The 20449-nt window shown below is 39.4% G+C and overlaps 1 protein-coding gene across 3 annotated transcripts in view; it reads right to left on the reverse strand.

Moving 5' to 3' along the window:
- EBF1 (early B-cell factor 1) overlaps window positions 1-20449 on the reverse strand; it is a 391732-nt gene that overhangs the window by 345205 nt on the left and 26078 nt on the right. For all 3 annotated transcript variants that reach the window (XM_005870547.2, XM_005870546.2, XM_014543163.1), the window contains exon 6: window positions 17524-17592. In XM_005870547.2, the coding sequence (XP_005870609.1) occupies window positions 17524-17592 (69 nt within the window). The remainder of the gene's footprint in view (window positions 1-17523; window positions 17593-20449) is intronic.

The following is a 20449-nucleotide window of genomic DNA, read 5'->3' on the forward strand; positions in this document are numbered from 1 at the left end:
GTTTGCCAACCACTGACCTAGCTGATACCTGGGACGGGTATGACGGAGGAGTGAAAGTTGGTGGAGAATATTGCTGGTTGTTCAATTCTGACTGTGAGGTTGCTATTTCCCGTATAGTACCTGCTGCCCAAGCAAATCTATAATAATAAAAGCACAATATGCTAATTAGACCGGATGTCCTTCCGGACTAAGCCAGGGCTGCAGCTGTGGGATCAAGGCAGCTGTCCCGGCTGAGAGGGAGGGATCGAGGCAGCCGCAGTGGCTGCGAAGGCACAAATTTTGTGCACTGGGCCTCTAGTGTTTAATAATAGGCTATTGTGCAATGTTAGATATAAGAGGTGACCAGATTTATAGGAGTATAGAGGATTAAAATCATTGAGCAAGAGGGAACCTTAAAGATCCTAGGCGTCCAATTCTCTCATTTTATAAATGGGGAAATTGAAACCCAGAGAAGGTAGGAGACTTGCCGAGGCTCACATATCTAACTAACGGCAGAGCCTGCATTGAAAACCAGGTCTCCTGTGTCCCAGTTCAGCATTCTACACCAGGTTGCTTCTCATTTTCATTATAAATGAAAACTCCAACTTCAGCATGAGGGGTTTAACTTATCAGGCCTGTAAGAGAACCAAAGCATGCTCTCTCCGCAGAAGGATACACTCGATTTGGGGTTCATCATAGAGGTAACAGTAAACTTGAAGATTGAAAATTAGCATAGTAGGGCATTAACCTACACTGAATCTGATGTATAATGAATTACTTCAGATCTTAGGTTGGGAGTGAGGCAGGGGGCCAGGGGGATGGCAGGAGAAAGATGAATGACTCAATCGAATTGGTGGTGATTTGGAAAAAATAGATCCTAACCGATTGCAATTTCCTTCATAAGTGAGTGCCCCAGAAGTGCCTCACTCAGGGGTAGGGGCTACCACCTACTTCATACAGTAGATGCTTTCTGAACATTTAGTGAATAAATTAACACGCTGGTGTCTTTGTTTCTCCTATTTGAGGTCAATGGAATCATGGGTGCCTGTCCTCATGGCCTCTGTGAAATGAAAACAATGGTTCCAAACAAGAGCCTACCCTATCATGAAACAACCTGTTGTAGGGTTAGCAGAATTATTCTCTCTGCACTCCAACATCAAAATACTCGGGAGCACAACAAAATTCAGCTTGTTGAGTGTTTTGTGATAATTTGGGAAGAGGAAAAGAAAGGAAGAGAAAATACATATATTTGAAATGTCATCGTTTTTAAAGTAGGGCATGGGCTTTAAATGGCCAGACTGTGGATAAAGGAGAAGAAAGACAGCTCTTGGCTATATTCAGTCACATCACTGCACCAAGAGGGAAATTTTTCCCATATCAGCTCAATCATTTCAGGCAGGCCAGAAAGTCATTTCATTCAGAAACTGAGACATTTGTTGCTCCCCCTGTCTCCCCACATCCCGAAAAAGTACAAAATATGGTAATCATTCACCCCTCCTTCCAGCCTACCAGCTGAAAGCTCCCCTACAGTTCAGCTTGAGACTACACCAGGGGTTACTCATTTCTCTCAGCACCATGGCCATGGCTGCCCCTCCTTGGCAGTTCAAAAGGTGTGACAAACCTGCTCAGACAGCACTGTACACAAAGGTAGTTTTGAGGAGGGATAAGTTCAATGTTCTTTTTCCCCCTTTCACTATGATTTCTTCAGAATTATATTCTACAGCAACGCCTCATTTCCTTTATTATTATTTCTGGAAGGGACAGTTTATTACATTTGTTTAGGTTTAAATATAAGATAATTGTTTTAAATTAGGACTTACTTTGAAACTTGCCAAGTTCAATATTTATACATGTCAGTGCCTTCCAGAGAAAGATAATAGTCAGAGACAACTGCTCATGATGAGATGTCTAGGATAGAAAGGACTTTCATAAAACACCTACTGGAAGATGACTATTGATGAAGTAGCTCTGACCAATATAAACAAAAATTACTATTTTTTTTTTGCACAGTAGTATGACATAGCATGAACAAGCACAGTTGCAAATGACAGAAATATGTGAGCTTCTAAAACTAAATTAACTCTTTACGATGGGGTATTCTGTAGCTTCCTCCTCCCCATGTTATAATTCCTGAGAAACAATTAACATGTATGTGCAGTGTGTCATCCTGGGCCTTGTTGGAAATATAGAGCGCACAGGTTTCCTTGGAACCAAACTCCAGAAAATACAAGTTATACATTTCCCTGAGCCTGATCTCACAGGTGACATGGAGAGCAGAGGGGGACCCAGGTGGCCCAGAGGAGTAGCAAAAAAGCCACTGGAATCAAAGCCACTTGGCTTATGGTCCTGGCTCTGAGGCTAATTAGATCTCTGGGAACGTGACCGAGCTTCTCTTGACCTCAGCTTTCTCATCTGTAAAATGAAGGGATTGGACCAAAATTTCTGAGAGTCCATGTGGCTCAAATGGAAACCAGGTCTCTTTCTACAAGAACCTAAATTCCTCAGAAAACCTGCCCTTGAGACCTAGACAGGTTATTTACTTGCTTCCTAGAGCTAAATTATTCATTCTCCATAACCACGAAATGGGTACAAAAACCCCTACCTATGTTGCCATGGGAACTAAAACAATGTAGGTCACAGAGCTCTGTAAACTGAAAAGAGCTGAACTCATGTACAATCTTTATTTCATTCCCTCAAAGAGGTAGATGAGTGATCGAATGACAGTGTTCACCATCCCAAAGTCAGGTATGTCTTAGTAGAGAGCAATGACTCTTAGCTAAAGAGATGGGACTCTCACAGTAGAATTCTAAGCATCAGCCAGAGTTGGGTGGGAAAGCCTTTCCTACATCTTAAGAGCTCCCCAAATATTTCTTATTGTACTTAAACCTGGTTGTTTAATCAAACCTCATTAAAACTTTTCTGGTGGAGCTCACAGACTTGTCTAAATGGGGGGAAGAGAGAGTCTGTAAGTAAATGTTTTGTTAATGAATAAAGATCCCACGTTTCATTCCTATAAAATCGCCCGTTGTTTTAGACCCATCAGCAGAAGCACAAAGCTAGCTTAATGCTCCATAAGAATAAGAAAATTCTCTGTGATGGGACATACCTGAGAAGTCCCCAGCTGAAGGGGGCCCTGGGGAGCATGCAGTCCACCCATGGCCCTGTCTGGAAACCAGACAGATGAAGCCGTCTGCTAGAAAACCAAGCTTCCCTTTCACTTTCCACAATTACAAAGTTGTTTGTGGGAGGCCCCAGGAATCATGTATAACTGAGAGAACAAGAGAAGCCGCCTTCAAACTCCAATTTCAATAGGCCTGAGAGCCTTCTGGGAACCCAAAGCTACGGCACCATTTGCTCTCCCCAGAGAATGTGAACAACAGATAAAACTAACCCAACCTGTGGAAAGAAGGGTCACCTTAGAGCTTGGGCCAATTTTTGGGTAACATTCAGCTACTGCCACAGCTTTTCCTTCTCTGTAATTCCTGTGTAGCTTGGAACTTCAAATTGTAATTCATGCCCTTGTTTTAAATTCCCACCAGAGTAGCCTATGAGGAATATTTGCATGTTTGTGTCAACAACCTTCTACGCAGTTATAGGGAAAGGACTGAAGTAGAGTTCTTTCTTCAACCCTGGGGGGGGGTGGGGGGGTGCTGCATAACTGGCTTATAGGTGTTGCTAGTTCTCATGCCCTCCAAATCCCCAATGGTGGAAGCTCCAGGGACACGGCTGCTCCTACCAAGGTAGCCACCGTTTCAGTAAGGCCTCCTTAAGCAACCTTTCTCCTAATTTCTACAATATCAGGTGGCAATTGAAGCCCAATGGGTGCTCAAAGAAGCAAACAAAGGTTTGCTAAAACTACCATGTCTGGGAAACAGAAATTCCCAGGAAATCTCCTCTGAGCAAAAGAGAGAAAGAAAAAGACTTGGGGAGAAGAGAAACAGACATATAATGTAACACAGTATCCTGAAATTCATTATTCCAAATTTCCATGACATATCAAGGAATCAAACCTAATTCTGCCCTGATTATTTTGGGTATGTCGTTTGTAATGTTGCAGAAACATTTTTAAGCCACTGTCTATCAGTAATTTAATGAAAGAAAAAGCTAACAATTTAAAAAGTAATGTTGAGAATGCCATGATTTGAAAGAAACTACTATTAGTAAACTAAACAGCAGTCTAAATGAAGAAAATTACCACTGTTCTGAGAATTATCAGGAAGAGTACTGAAACACGAACACTGCCATCCATATATAAGAAATTATTCAAGTATGCATTTGAGTAATTCTGCATTTTAATTTAACCCTTTGAAACATTAATCAAACCATGGCTAATTATAGGAATTAAGGAATTAAACGATGGAATCTTCTAAAAGATATTATTTAAAAGGCAGTTTATACAATTACTTGTATAGATGTTTGCTTTAAAAAGGAAAACAGTTCTACTGTAATGAAAAGGGTCTTAGAAAATTAAATTAACAAGGGGGGACCAGGCTGATATGAAACTAAATTAGCATCAAATGCAAATTACAGGGTACTTAATGGTAGAAACAGGTGCAGAGAAGAACCCTAAATGAGATAAATGAATAAAACATCCCTCTCCACAAATGTGGAAGCTGACACAAAGTCAATGATATGAATAATTCAGCAGCCTCCACACTGCTGTTGAGGTCAGTCTGCCTTGACCTTTGAAACAGGAAGTAAAATTCAGTTCAAATTTGAGTGACTGGAAATATAACAGTTATTTGTTTTTTATATTAAAAAACCCACAATTTTTTTTAAATACAGATACAGGAAATATGCAATAGAATTACACTAAGAACTAAAGAGACAATATATAATCAAAGTAATTGATCAACAAACAAAAAATTCATTAAATAAAATTTTACTCAAGCTATATTTTAACAAGAAAATCCTTAAAATAAAGACAAGTAAAAGCAGGTAAACCAGTGCTTATTGATCAAACTACCTGTGAAAATAAATTTCTAAATTTTTACTCTTTCCTCAAATTATTTTATTGTGTTGATGTTAACAAAAAAAGCATGTTATAATAAAAAAATTAACCATACATTTTTATTAATCATGCAAAGTAATGTCTCACATTTGTAAAACAAAATTTGGTTAAATTAGATTTTTAAAAATCTCCATGAAGCTGTTCTTTTTATTAGTTTACCTTATAAAAATGCAACCCAGGGTCTAAAAACAAACTAAATATCTACCATGGTTTTATGTGTCTTTTATGCTTCTTTTCCTTCTTTGCATGCCTCAGAAGTATTTTGTACAGTCAACTAGTGAAAGAAAGTACTTCCCTTATTTCAAATTGAATTTGGTGCTGCTAGTGATTAACATGGTGTGACAACAAACCAGTTTCTATAAGCTTGAAAGACAGCAAAATACATATGGTGGATCACCCTCCTCCCTATTTTACAGAATGGCATCAAAGATGTTTGATAATAGTAGTTATTTCAGTCCTCCAATTGGTTCTATTAATGGGACCCACAACTTGGATATCTACTTTTCATCTATCTACTGTGCTTGTCAGATAAAAGATCATGTTGAAAGATGAGCTTAATTTTATTTTGTGGACTTGGAGAGGGTTAAAGCTACACACACACACACAGCATCTAGGAGAGAGCAGTGGTAAACTAGGTCTATGATATAATTACCATAGGAACAGGTTTGAGAAATGCTCCTTATAAACTCAAGTACTTGGCAGAGGCAAAACTGAAGATGCGGGGTATGTGGTTTTTTTTAAATTATTAGTATTATTATCATATCGGCTAAATCACTCCTCACTCGACATTTAATAAAGGGTGCTAGACCAAACACTGCTGATTTGGGGCTTGGTGTAATGACTGACCTGAGCCAAGGTTTGTGTACAAAGTGGCTCCCCATTAAAGAGGGCTCTGTGGAACCAGCTGGTTCTCATTTTGAAACAACCGGTTTCTCTATCCCCAAGTGCTAAAGAAAATAATCCCTGCGATCTATGACTACACACTTTCACAGAGGCAGCAATGAGAATTTGATTGTGGAGATAATTAAAGTCATTCCTGGAACTTCCAAGAAAAAAAGGGGGGGGAGAGGTGGGGTCGAAGGAAAGAATAGTCAATGATAGCATTTAAAATTAGACTATGACAAATCATTCTGAGTGCAGAAGAGGGAGGAGGAACCCCCACCCTTCATGGGATGCAGTTGAACCAGCTCTGTTTTCTTCTTCACTGTGGGGGGAGGGGGGTCTCCAGGGGAGGCCAGAGGTGCCATTAGTCAGGGCCACGGCACCCTGGTGTCTGGCCTGGACCCCCATGTCCAGTTTGGATGCTGAGAAACCGAAAAACAGCCTGAGAAATTCCTTGTTACTGATGACACATCACAGTGAGATTTCTTAAGTTTCAATCTTAAATAAAATAGCCAAGGAAGAATCTATCTGGATCCTTTGACAGACAGTCATTCCAGGCTGACCTGAAATACTGAGGCTATTGTAACACTAAGCAAAAGCAAAGAAGATATTGGACGCTCAAAGGCACTGTGTTTTGTTGTTGTTTTAATGCTATCCTGGTTCTTCTATAAGAACCCATGCTCAAATAGCCTGAATGACACTTGGCTAAACCTATATGCCCTGCACCCCTGCAGATTTCATGGGCTTTGGGGGAGAAAACTACAATATGTATCATCTGTCTGTCTACACTATCTGCCTTTAACAGGAAGAAGAGCTGGCCTCAATGAGGATGATTTGAGGCCTCTCAATTAACCTGATTAGTTCAGCACACTGCCCTCATGAGCGACACCTTATCTGGAAAATGAGGGAGAACTTCCTTCCTCCAGTAGAGGCAGGAGCCCCCTTAAGCCGCAGAGATGAAGCCTATCAAATGTGAGCGGTCTCTGCTTCTCCTCCTCTTTCCCAGCTGGAAGGTCAGAGAGACTAGCAGCCTCAGAGCCTGATTGGATTTTGTGTCCTAAGGACAGGAGGCAAGCTCCCATCTGCCCAGGTGGCCTTGGAGGAGGCTGGGAAAAGGGATGCCCTGTGGGCAACTCCAAGCCTCTTTTTTCAGAGTCAACCAGGCACATGATGGGATTGGAGTGGGGTGGGGGGAGAAGAGGGTGGGGGGAGCGAGGGAGGGAGGGTAGGAGAAAGAAAGAGAGAGAGAGAGAGATAATTCATTGACCCTTTACTCATGAGAGGCATGTCAAAATATACCTATATATTTTTTCTTTTAAAAGAAAAAAAATGGTGACTTAAGTCTTCTAACATTATGTCAAATAAAGGCACTGCTGAAACATCTGTTACCCTCACGCTGATTTCACGTTTGATATCATAATGGGAGATGACCAAGTTGCCATAAAAATAAAGCTTTCCCCCAAACTATCTGAAATCTGCTTGCTTGCAGAGGATGCTGTGTGTGTGTGTGTGTGTACACGTGTGTTTTAATTCACGTTGTCCTGTGTAATAGACATACTAGTTACCAGAATATATTCTTGGAAATATGCTTTGTGAGAATGTCAACAGCAGGGTTTTTCTCTTACTTGTCTCTTATGTGATTTACTTGATCAATTAAACAGTTAGGCAACGAGGGGATTTGCATGGTAATCGTGTGAAGATTAACATTTTTAAGTGTAACAAATTTAATATCTTATCTCACATTTTCTGTTTCTCATCATTCTTTAATGGCAGTGCCTTCTCACTTTATTGTGTAGCTATAACAAGCCTGTCTTTACCCAGAGAGATGAGACCACCAGATTCAACAAATTTCATTTCTATCTTCTTTCATTCTTTCTTCCATTTCACAAAAACATACTGTAAGGCACATCTTGCACAGGAGCGAGGCACTGTGCTGTGTGCTGGGATACAACAGAACCAGCACACACGAATCACTGCCCTCTGGGGCTCACAGTCTACCTCCTAACGAGTTTATCTGCCTCAGGAATACCACAGGGAACTAAAATTGGAATTTCATAGCTGGAAAGAGCCTCAGAGATCTCTTCATTCCAGCCCTTATTTTAAAAAAATCATAGCCACCTTCTACTGAATATGATTTATGTGCCAGGCACTGTGCTAAGTACTCTCCATGCATTATCTACTTATTCTTCACCACAACCCTATAAAGGAGGAACTTCTACTCTTATCCTGGCCTTAAAAAATGAAAAACTGGGCTTAAGGAAGTTAAATGATCTGCTTGCAGCCCCACAGTTAACACTGGAAGAGCTGGATTTGACCCAAAGTGGTCTGACTCCACAGCCTGTGGGTCTTAACCACTGTGTAGACTGCCTTGGAGGAGTACAATAAAGCCATGAGCTTGCCCAAGTTCAATACCCCTGAGTAAGAGCTAACAGCCCAGGAATATTTCTCCTCTGCATCATGATCCCTACTTAAAATAGCATTCCTCCATTTCTTTCTTTTTTTTAATCAAGATATTCTTTGTTTACATTCACTATTCCAATTTTTTTTCAACTCTGAGGCACTGAAAGCTCCCTGAGGGCAGGAACCATGTTATATCTCCAACCCTGAGAGTAGAAGATCAGTAAATATTTATGGAAAAAGTAAAGTGAGTGCCTCTTCATCCAAGGGGTTTAGCTACCATGATAAACTTTGGTGAGTGAGTTTTGCTTGTAAGAAAGATCCATGGCAATCATCACATTAAGAATAACAATCCACATGAAATATATCATATTCAAATTGCAAGAGCTATCTGATTTCAAGTACCCAAAAGGTACCACGCCCAGTGCTAGGTATTTTAACCCTTGCAACTCTTCAAAGTAGAAAGATGTTTCCCATTTTAAAGATGGGAAAACTGAGATGCCCCCTAAGGCAGAGGTGCTGGTAAGTAGCAGTGGAGGGATTTGATCCCTTAAATGATGGACTCCAACATCTATGTCTTTTCCATAATATTCTGCCTTCTCCTAGATTTCTCATTGGAAAAAGTGGGAGAGTGCCTGCTTTTTCCACACGAAAAACGGTAGTTCACTCGTCAAATTAAATGAGGACACCAGAGCTGAAACAGTGCTCCAGCAATGGGTTCAACAATTTATATGTCACATTATTATTTTTTTAATTCCAAAAGTTAAGTGCAAGATTTACTAAGAAAACTGCTTAGGTAAAGAAATTTAGAGTTATACATGGAATGGATGAATTGTGGACACCAAGAAAAAAATGAGACTGTTATGAAATACTGAAAACAGTAATTTTTTTTTTTTACTGGGCAATTGAGGAAGGAAAAAGATCAGGCTGAGAACTAGGCGATGAAGTTCCTAACCACCTGCTTTGTCACTTTGCAAGTATCATTCAGACATAAGTTACTATTAATCCCACAAAGGTTAGGGGTTTTGGTTTTGCTTTCAGGTGCTCATAGGGCCAGGATTCTGATGTTGGTCAGAGAACTTATGCCGGGGGCCAAAACTGGACACTCCAACTCCCATAGCTACAGAACGAAGGACTCGGTTTTTTAAATATATTCTGAGATTAGAATCTACCTTTAAGATAACACCAAAATCGTGTAGAGAAACATGGGTTTTCTACATTGTAATAGCTTCAAAGATAACCAGGTTAACTCTTAGACAACCTGCTTTTCTAAAATACTTTCTAATTAATAAAAAAGAGACTTCTCATTTTTCATCTTTGTTTTTGTTTTTGTTTTTGTGTTGTGTGTGTGTGTGTGTGTGTGTGTGTGTTTACGTGTGAGAGTAACCAAACCTAATGTAGGTCCAATGTTCTTCAAACTACCTTTCCATTTTGTGAGGGACTTCAATCAATAATAGTGCATTCAAGACTATTTTTAAAATGCTATTTTTAGATATTACTAACAAATCAAAATACTAATGAATGGGAAGCATATTAAAAAATTGGGGGAAATCCAAGTAGTTTATCTGTGGAATAACAAATAAATTGCAAGTAGCATGATCCTCTGATCTAAGTCAGAGTAAAAAAAAAACAAAAAAAACAAAGCTTTAGTCAAATCGTGGTTTCTTTGGAAAGGTAGATAAGGGAAACTCTGAGCATGAGAAAAGTTATCACCACAACCTTTACATGAACTGAAATTTGAAAAATCTTTCCCAAACCCCATACAATATGTATAGTAACCATGTCCAGCTTAAAAATGCCCAGGCACTATGTGATTATCATTTTCTCTTTATTTTTCCCAGTCTGACCTGGACCCGAAAGTGTTAAAGAAAACAATAGAAGAACAAGTAAGTGTACAGGGTAGGATTTACTGGCATTTACTTTTAATCTATGGCCCTTCACTCTGTAGCTTATCGGGTCTCTGTCAGTCCTTTTTCCTCCTTTATATTTCACGAGGAGCCCCCCATGCTGCTACTGAGAGACAGAGCCCAAGTGTCTATAAGCTTTTTGTCAGGTAAAAAGACAAGAAAAAGGGAAGGAACAAGAGGAAAAGCAAAGCTAAGAGGCATCTATTAGATGTCACTAGGCTTTTGTATTCATGTCAATGATTCAGGATTAGAGCATTTGAAATAATCTTATTGAGAGGAATCAAAAGGCCCACCGAGTGAGAGGCTGCTCTGTAGCATATGGCAAAGGCACGGACAATATCTTATTAAAGATGTGTTGGCCAACACTATTACTTTATATTATATTACCAAACTATTGTGCCTCAAACAGTTAGCGGGATGGTATAGTTACCGAGGGCCATTTTGGAGGTTATTGTGTGGGATCCAGCTTTATAACTTGCTAGCTTGTCTAGTTAAGTCTTTACGAGTAGGGTTTGGAAGACCAAGCACTTCACCTTCAATAACAAAAATCCCTAAAGCACACTGAAGACCACTCTACCCCTTCTGAAAGTGGAGTTCAGATTCCGTGGATCAAACGCCAAAGGCCTTCCCTGCCTCACAATCCATTTCACTAAGTTTGCATCGTTTACCATATATGGCCCCCACCTCCCACGGACATATGCAGTTTTGTTGTTTAGTGTGAGTGGGGGAGGGTTGGCTTGACTCTCCTCCCCATGAAGAACACAAACACACATGCACTCAGCCTCACACTTCAGCAGGATTAAGGCAATTAAAATTCTATTACAATAAGTACTGTAACGTTAAAACCTTCATTTGCTTCTGGACAAAGGCTTGTAACTGGAGAAAGAGTTTGGGAGGGAGATTTATCTTCATCTACCCACACCTTTAAAGGCAGCGAGCAACCAAAGACAAACCTGCACTGTTCACCATATTTCATTGACTGCAATTGGAGTATTTAGGTCACTTTTATATTGTCCAGGGCTGTATATAGTTACACAGTTTGTATGGAGAGGGATGGGCTGTGGGCAGGGGAGGGGAGGAAGAATTAGTTATCTATTTCAAATACTGCCTCAATTTAAAATGACCAAAATACTATCTCTTTATATGCAGGAACCTCTAACTAGAGTTTTAAAAACCTGGTCAATTTTTATTAAAGAGTTTGGTCAGGTGCTGGAAGTAGGGAGAAATGAGGGAAATTCATCAATGAAGAGTTGAACTTGAGAGGAGTGTGGTTTTATTTTCATTCTAAGCAACTTCTATTAGAAAAGTAAAAGCATATTTAATACAGTGATATATTCTCATCACAAACTGATGGTGCAAAGTTGCCAGGTGACACACAGGGGACTTTGTACTGCTTTTCTGTATTTTTCTACAACCATTTTGAAAGCAAAGTTATGATGACATGGGGTAAGAAAAACCCACACCATGAGCTGACGCCCAGGCCAGTTACACATATCCACAGCGGATTCTCTGAATCTCCGTTAAATACATTTCTTGGAAGTTGCTGCCATTATTTCCTTTACAGGAAAACCACTGTTGTTCATTATACAGTGTCTGCAGTAGCATTATACCATGTAAAAGTGCTTTGCATTATGATATATTGTCAGCATATTTGAAATGCATTTTAATGTATCCTGGTTGTGTATTTGGGAATAGCTGATAGCAAATGGGATATAGGCTGCTATTAGCTTATTGTATTCGTTATTTTCTTAACACGGCAGCAAACTGCAGTGAAGTGTACAGGGCTCATCTCATATTCAGAATGGTATTATCTGATATGTGATAAAATTTAGAATGATACTCTCTCACATAAGTCTCATTCCTAATAATCGCATATGAATTCCCACTGAGAAAACAAATGTTTAAATATGCTAGACTTAATAAACATCCGTAAATTCATGCTTGGTATAGACGCTGGCTTGTCACTTTTAGAAAAATGCAACCTCCCAAACCAGCCAAGAGGACAGCAATTATCCTGCCTGGGGCAACTTTAAAAGATGAATTCCTCCTCCTTTTACTTGAACCCAGCATTCCAGGTTAGGAAATCGGGTGGTATAAAGGCGTATCAGAACTCCAAGAAATGCAGGCACACCTCTGGTTTTTCACACCCCAAACAGTCATTTGTGTATCTTACGGAGGGATTATGTTTAGTGATTGGTCCTTCTAAAAACTGAATGAAGACTAAAATATTAAGAGTTGAAAGGTCAATGAAATGAAACCAAGAAATTCTGTCTGAAAGCCTCATTTGCAACTTGAATAAAAGTATATGTTTATATTCATGTCAGTTGAAGACTTTATTTTTACAGAAGATAAAAAAAAAATTTAATGGCTTTGAGGTTTACCTCTGTTAATAAAAGACAGAAGGAAGTCATTCATTGTTGAGGGGACCAGATGCCTTCACAACCTCATGATTGTGGATTTAGAAATTAGGATATACCCCACCCTGCTCCATGGTTTTAATTATATGCTAATTCTAAAGTTTTAATATTATTTTCCTATTATACAAATGAACATACGTGTTATATAAATATATCGGGATCAATTTAATCAAGAAATTAGCTTGGTGGTAACACTGTACTTTATGAAATGTACTATCACAGTATTTATATCTCTTAGATGTAGATGGTAAATAAAATCGGTTCGGTTCTTTGATCAACCCTGACATGGTTACCCTTTTCTATTCAGATGATTTACATCCTATAAAATCAACAGGTAAAATAAGCATCCTAATATTTTTACTCCTGAACATTTTCAACCAATAAACATAAAACAAACCCAATTACTGTTACCTAAATGAAAGTAATCTAATCTAGATATGGAAGATCAAGAAGAGTAATTCCAAACAGACTAGGTTTCTCACTCTATGAAATCGATATGTATTTTTTATGTTACATGTCAAAGCTTTCATCTCAAACATAGATACAAGAATTTGTATAAATGAAAAATAAAGACAAATCTGTTAAGGTTACAATGTGCAAACCCAAAATCTTTAGAGGGATCTTAATTGACAAGCTTTAAAAATCCATGCTTTAAATATTGGCTCTGAGGAACTCAAAACTTGCAGGTTGCTTGAGCTACATATCCCAAAAGGACTACATCTAAATTCACACGAGACAGAAGATAATTTGAGGAAGAATTTCATCTTGTATTATTTCTGTTTTCAAAAAATCACTATTAACTGCTCAAGATCCACAGTACAAGGAAATAAAGAATTGAGCTCTTATTTTTTCCTTTTATTTAGTGGCCTAACTAGACTATCAAGCACATTGATAGAATAAAATTGAAAAAAACAAACACACAAATATTGAGTCATCCCCTATCCTGCTTTACTGACAATAAGTGACACAAATCTGGCGAGAAATTTTAGGGCTCCATGTGGAAGGAATCCTGCAGTATAATTTGGAGAAAGAAACATTTTTGTAAGACCATCTGTATTCATCCATGTCATTGCGTAAAGATAGTTCAGTGAGTCAAGGGTAGAAAACTAAAGAGTTTTGTGAAGCAAACTAAGAATGGATGGTAATCCTAACAACTAGATACGGAATGACATTCTGCACATTTAATATATTCAGTTCAAGCATTTATAAAGAACTTTGCAACCAGAAAGTAGAAGCTTTTTTTACAGATTCAAAAAACTGGGTTCCCAATTCAGACTACCCTATGTGACTTTTGTCATTATCATCTTTTCTGATTCTTACAAAGTAAACCTAATTAAGAACCTCCCTCATTAGTCTTCCAGAAAAATTAGCACAGCTTATGCTAATTACTCCTGCAAAATTTAATAAACTCGTTGAAATGGGAATAGTCTAATGAGGTTTTATTTATTGAACTTAGATAACTCCAAGGAAAAAGGTTAGGACACAAGGATATCCAATGTGGTAATAAAACTACAATTTATTCAATTTCTAAACATGAATTTAATGCAAACCTTTTAAATTCAAATATGAGTTACTGTGTGAATATGTTAAGTCAATCTCCACTGTAATTCAATAACTGCAAATCATTGTTTTGCTTTTTACTTAACAATAATTACTATACATAGCCCTTTACCTCAACAATAATGAAATTTGCTATTATTAGTTCCTGGTCATCAGCTATTAAACCTAACACATTTGACTTTTCCCATGTCTACACAGCCCAAATATCTGGATCATTGGGCACAGCCTGGGTTTTATCACTCTTCATCCAGCCATTTGGTATCAGGCAGAAATATAAAATATAACCTGGCAGTCAACTGCAGATGCACACTTTCTACGTTTGCAGGAATTTTCCAACAAGCTTTTCGAAGTGACTCGACAAATTGTCACAATTGTAAAAGGAGTCATTTTCTACATCATAGTGTGCTACTGCTGATTTTGTTAATTCCACTTTTTGGATAGACTGTGCCAAGCTGATGTCCCCAAATCACTGGCAGCAAATAATATAGCCAAAATTCAACACAGAAATAGCTTACCCTGCACCATTGCCGTATGACCGGAGAGCCTCTTCTATCTCCCCTATAAATAGTTTTCCTGCATAACCACTGCTTAAAGTCTTTTTTTTCAGCAGTGTTCTTCCAAAATCCGAAGGACAAGCAAAGGGAGCTAAAAAGTATTGGTGCCCAAAAGGTAACTGTGGGTTAAAACTATGCTAAATCCTAACACAACGATTGCCTATACCCTCAGCTCTATAATTACATACTGTGTGCATCTTGTAAAAACAGTTACTACTGCTACTGAATACAGGCCCCATAACCTACTTTTCCTAAATATGCAGGGATTCACATCCATAAATCTGAAAACAAATCAAACCCTAAGCGTGTAACACAGATATTATGCAATCAGTAATATAGAATCAAATTGGAAACTATGAAATTCAAACACAGTTGTCTTCATTTTTTTTTCCTTTGCAATTGTATGGAATTGAAAAATCTTTTCTATTTTGCCCTTCCTTGTGTGAGTTCTTTTCTTACTGTTATTCTCTTCTCTCGTCGTTAAAAATGGAAGTTTCACATGTCAGCATAGACAAGACTGGAGCTTTAAAAGCCTTTGGCCAACTGAAGAGCAAATTCTGAAAACTCAGATGCAAATAAAGAATAGTTAAATGGGTTTTTGCATATCAGCTGGCATCACTGCTTAAAAAGAGTTCACAGGAGACAGTGGCAACAGCCAGCAAATAAACATATGCTGGACGTGTGCAGACGCACTGGGTTTCAGCTGTTTGTAAAATTCTCCTCTCTTAAGAGACCAACACTGGCTACACGCAGTTTTCTACTTTGTCAGACCAAAAAGGAAAAAAAAGGAAAAGGATAAATGTCATGAGTAATATCTCGAAAGCCACCAACAGTATAAAGTGCATACTTATTTTGCCTAAATTGTTTGAACTACCCCAGCCAAGAAAAGGTTTTAAGTACCCTACTGGGACAGATGCAAAGCGGCAACAATAGAAGCCACACTAATGCAATCCAGGTAACACAATCCTGTTTCAAAAACACGGGCCGGGCTAATTACAGCGCTGCTGAGTCAAGTTTCTTATGCCATCGCAACCCACAGGAACAGGTCAAAATCAAATGTTATTCAAACCACAGTCCTATCAACCTTCTATATCAGAGTCACGGCTTAAAACCAAACGAAGAACTTAAAAGCTTAACCCATTCACAAGCAAAAAAAGTGTTTTCATTGAGTGTAGCAAGGTAAGTTCTTGTCATCATCTAAACCAAAAGGAACTGGGTAGCAGAACAAAATGCGTAGAGTTTCAAATTTGGGGGGACGATCTGGGCTGGTCCTTTGATCAGAACACTTTCTTTTTAATGGATGAGTAAGAAAAACTTACTTAAAATAAGAAGTGGTATTTTGAAGAGGTGTATTTAAATGAAACAAACAGCACAAAGGTGATAATTATTGTTTTATATTATTTGAAGATTTATCTTCTGTTGCAGAAAAAAATATTATATCAATTGCAGGCCTGCGGTCTCAGATAAATATGCCATTCTAATTCTATAGACAGCACACTACCTCATGACACCGCAAACATTACCTGTGTTGCCTTTGAATCAAGTATATTCATACTTATTTATCGGGCAAAAGTGTATGTTGTTAGTGAACATTAGTGAGAAATATTTAAGTAAAATATCCGATTGAAATGTGAGCTTTAGGAAGCTACTGGGCAATCAAAATTGGGCTTAAAATATAAAATAAAATAAACAAAATTGGGCTTAAGCCTGAAGAACCACATACGTCAAAATCAACAACCAATTTTTTGTCATAAATTATGATGAAGCAAACACTTTCCAGCTCACTGAAAAATGATAAAGCAAGTCCCTAAACGGTAAAAAGAATTGTGAAGACAGATAAGTGGGGAGGAGGGGGGAGGGGAGCATTGTCAAAAAACAATATTATCAAACTCCAAAAGAGACTTTTGCTCAGCTGTAGGTTCCTTCAATGAGGGATCAGTCTTGCTTACAAGACTCTTTTCCTGCTAGTGGAGGGTGCTAGCTCTTTTCCTAGCTGACAACCGACAGCATCTATAAACCTTCCAGGCCATTTAACTCTCAATGAGTAGTGCTATGTAACAAATGGTTTATCATACATGTTTCCATACAATGAATTTCAATAATTAAAATGTAAAATGAATATTTGGAATGCGGCTTTGCATAATATGTGCACATACTGGCTTCAAATTGCACCGAACAACTAAAACAGATTTATCGTTCCACAGTGATTTACTCGGTCATGTCAGATTAGTAATATGGATCTGTTTAAAAACACGATAATTAAGACAAGCAGGATAAATTAATCAACTTACGATACAGTATGAGCTACAATCAAACCCAGGAAATAACAGTAGGAAAATCTTGGTTCGCAGATCTCTTTAAAACTGCTTTTATGCATAAATAAAACCTTAAAATGTAGATGGATTACATCCAACAGAACTACTGTAGCTAAAAGTGATAATGATTCAAACATTTTTCAAATAAAAGTTAAATATTTATAAGCACCCAACCACATTTCATAAATCACAAACTATTATTATTTTATTTCTGAAGCTTCCTGGCACAGCGTGAGGACTGAGCCACTGAAAGTCAGGAAAAAAAAATATTCCTTTAGGAGCATGAATCAGACAAAAACCGGAGCAATCCAAGAGAACAGGCCTCCAAAGAACATTCCATATGGCTTTCCCAGGAATCGCAATAGCTCGGCGCGGATTAAGTCACGACCAACAGGCAAATTTCGGCCACATGCATTCCTAACCCTCGCCCATGAGCGACACAAGGCAGGTGTTTCATTATAATGAGGAATAAGAATCCAGTGAAAGTAGAGTGGTCCCTACCTGTCAATTATCACTGGATCTGAGGGAGTCTCATTTCGGTTGCCACAGCTTTTCTTGTCACAACAGCGGCTATGGAGCAAAAGCGAAAGGATTTAGTACAACCATTACAATGTAAAATCATCATTTAGACAGACAGAAGGTTCAAATTGCTGGGTTGCAAATGCTAGAATTACCACAAAGCCATACCTGGCAATCAATGGATCCCTGGGACAGAAAATTCTATTTGGGTCACCTATGGGTTAATGGCCAGGCTTAACCTCTCCCTGCACAAAGGAGGAGAGAAAGGGACTGACTCTCTGGGAGCCAGGACCGACAGCCCTAAGATGGGGTCTCCCCATCACTGCCCGCAGTATTGGGAGGGTTCACTGTGAAATGCATTATTATTACATCTACCCAATGAGAATATTCAGGGTTGTGGGTGGCTCAAACGTTCTTCCCTCAAGATCACACTAATTGTGTGGAACGCGTCAATAATGAGGTATGAGTGATTTCTCCCCCTCCAGTCATTTTGTATTAAATGGATTCCTTTCCTCCTCCTTCCTCTTTTATGGGAGACATTTTCTTCAACCACATGCTTTCTAAAATCCTAAAGCTGCCAGTGCTTGCTTTTGAACCATCTTCATGAGAATAAAAGTATGACACAATAATTAAGACAAACCAAGAAACGGGATAAAAGAAAGTGGAGACAAGCATGCCCTCTTGTGCTTTTGTGTCCTGCACTGGTCACCACTTAAGTTTTCTGGAAGCACTAGGGACAGTTGATCTAAAGGCTAGCACAGCCCAGACAGTGGGCGCTCTTTATTAGATCAGAAAAAGCAGCCATGGGCAAAAAACGCACCCATACCCAAGTCCCACCCCAGCTGTGACCTTAAGATGCTTCTAAAGGGTAAAAAATTATGGTTTTTGAAAATTACCCATGATCAATGGAAACCTATGCACCTGAGACTTGTTTGCAAATAAAACATTGTCTGTCCACAAGGGCACACTATAAAAGCAAATATTTGATCAGTCAAAGAGGTGAAGAAGTTAACCAAGGGTTATACATTACCATGCACAAATAATATGCACTTTGCTCCCACTTTCTTACACAGGCACACATGCATGATATCTCTCTCTCTCTCTCTCTCTCTCTCTCTCTCTCACACACACACACACACACACACACACACACACACACACACACTCGACTTAGTGAATCACACAGCCTAAATTTAGAGCTGCCAGAGAGAATCAAACATTGAACTTCACTTTCAGAACCAAGAGATATACTTTTGCATAGGGAGTCTTTCACCAAAGTTGGGACGTCTCTTTCCTTGCTGTAACTATATCCCCGAGAAGAGAGTCAGCTTCCAAATTTGGTGCTAATTCTGTGTCTCCCATATGTTCGGAAAGCAATACTAAGAATTGTATTTCCTTTGTCAAAGCCCCAGCTAAAAACCGCTCCACCCCCTATAGTTTTTGCCTGTCTGATTCTGAGGGAACTATTCCCTCCAGGCCATGAGCTCTGCAGTACTAGTGCTCCGGGGATAGAAGGCCCAAAGTGTCCCAATGTATAAGACACATGAGGAACAGGAATGAGAAGTATAGTCGTTGGGATGAATGCAAAAAAAAATAAGTTAAAAACTCAACTCCATCCTCCCTAAACTCTGATCCTCTATGCCAGCGGTTCTCAACCTGTGGGTCGTGACCCCTTTGGCGGTCGAATGACCCTTTCACAGGGGTCTCCTAAGACCATCCTGCATATCAGATATTTATATTACGATTCATAACAGTAGCAACATTACAGTTATGAAGCAGCAATGAAAATAATTTTATGGTTGGGTTACAACATGAGGAACTGTATTTAAAGGGCCAGAAGGTTGAGAACCACTACTCTATGCCTACATTTCAAGGGCAGAAGAGCAACAGTGGTTAAAAACACTGGCTCTGGAATCAGACAGAACTACATGTGTCGCCTTGAGCAAGGTACTACCCCTCATAGCTCATAGTTCCCTCATTTGTAAAACGGAACAATGGTTGTACCCACCCCTAAGTGAGGAGGCGCAGATTTAATGCAGTAAGGGTGTAAAGCCAGGCTCTGTGACTGGACATAGTAAGCGCTCAGCATCATTGTCACTCCCAGCTCCTGCCTCCTCCTCAGAGGCAGCAACTCTCCAAAAGCAGCCCATCTACAGAGCCCCACAGCCCCCTTTATCCATGGAGAAAACCAATGAATGAGATGGTCTATTTCTCCTTTTTTTTTCTTTGTTTTTCAAAACAGTGAGTGGGCAATCCAAGTCCCCAATGGCCACGCCCTCACCAAGACTAAATGTCCTCTTCCTCCCCCCTGCCCCCCAGACTCCTCCAACTTGCATGATGATAATTGTGGAGTAGAATCTACATCTCAAGCTTACCTGATTCTCTCCCTCCCCGCTGCCACCACCCTGGCCCAATCACTTTCATTTGTCCTTGGATTCCTCCAGTGGCCTACTCTTGCTGCCTACTCTTCACTCCCTGCAACAGCCTGAGTGATCTTTTCAAAATGTCAATGGGACTGTGTCACTTCACTGCCCAGGACCTTTTCATGCCTTCCCACAACACTTAGAATATATCTATGGCATGACAGGATGCCAGACCACCTCCCAATCTCCTGTCACTCTTCTCCAACTTGCCAAGCTGCAGTCTCACTGGCCAATTTCAATCTCTCTGATAGGCACACTCAGTCTGATCCCAGGCCCAGGCCAGGCCTCCCACCTGTTCTGCTCCTCCTTCTACCCCTCCCTAGTTAGGCAGCCCCTCGTCCCCCTTCAGACTTCAGCCTCTAGGCTCTTTCCTCTGAGAGGTTGGCCCTGACATCTGCCCTTAATCAAAGTTAGGTTTGTCCTGTTTTTCCTTTCAGGGCACTTAACACAATGAAAACTTGCATATATATATATTTGTGTGTGTG

This window comes from Myotis brandtii, unplaced genomic scaffold (genome assembly GCF_000412655.1).
Source record: "Myotis brandtii unplaced genomic scaffold, ASM41265v1 scaffold32, whole genome shotgun sequence".
In the NCBI taxonomy this organism is placed as follows: domain Eukaryota; kingdom Metazoa; phylum Chordata; class Mammalia; order Chiroptera; family Vespertilionidae; genus Myotis; species Myotis brandtii.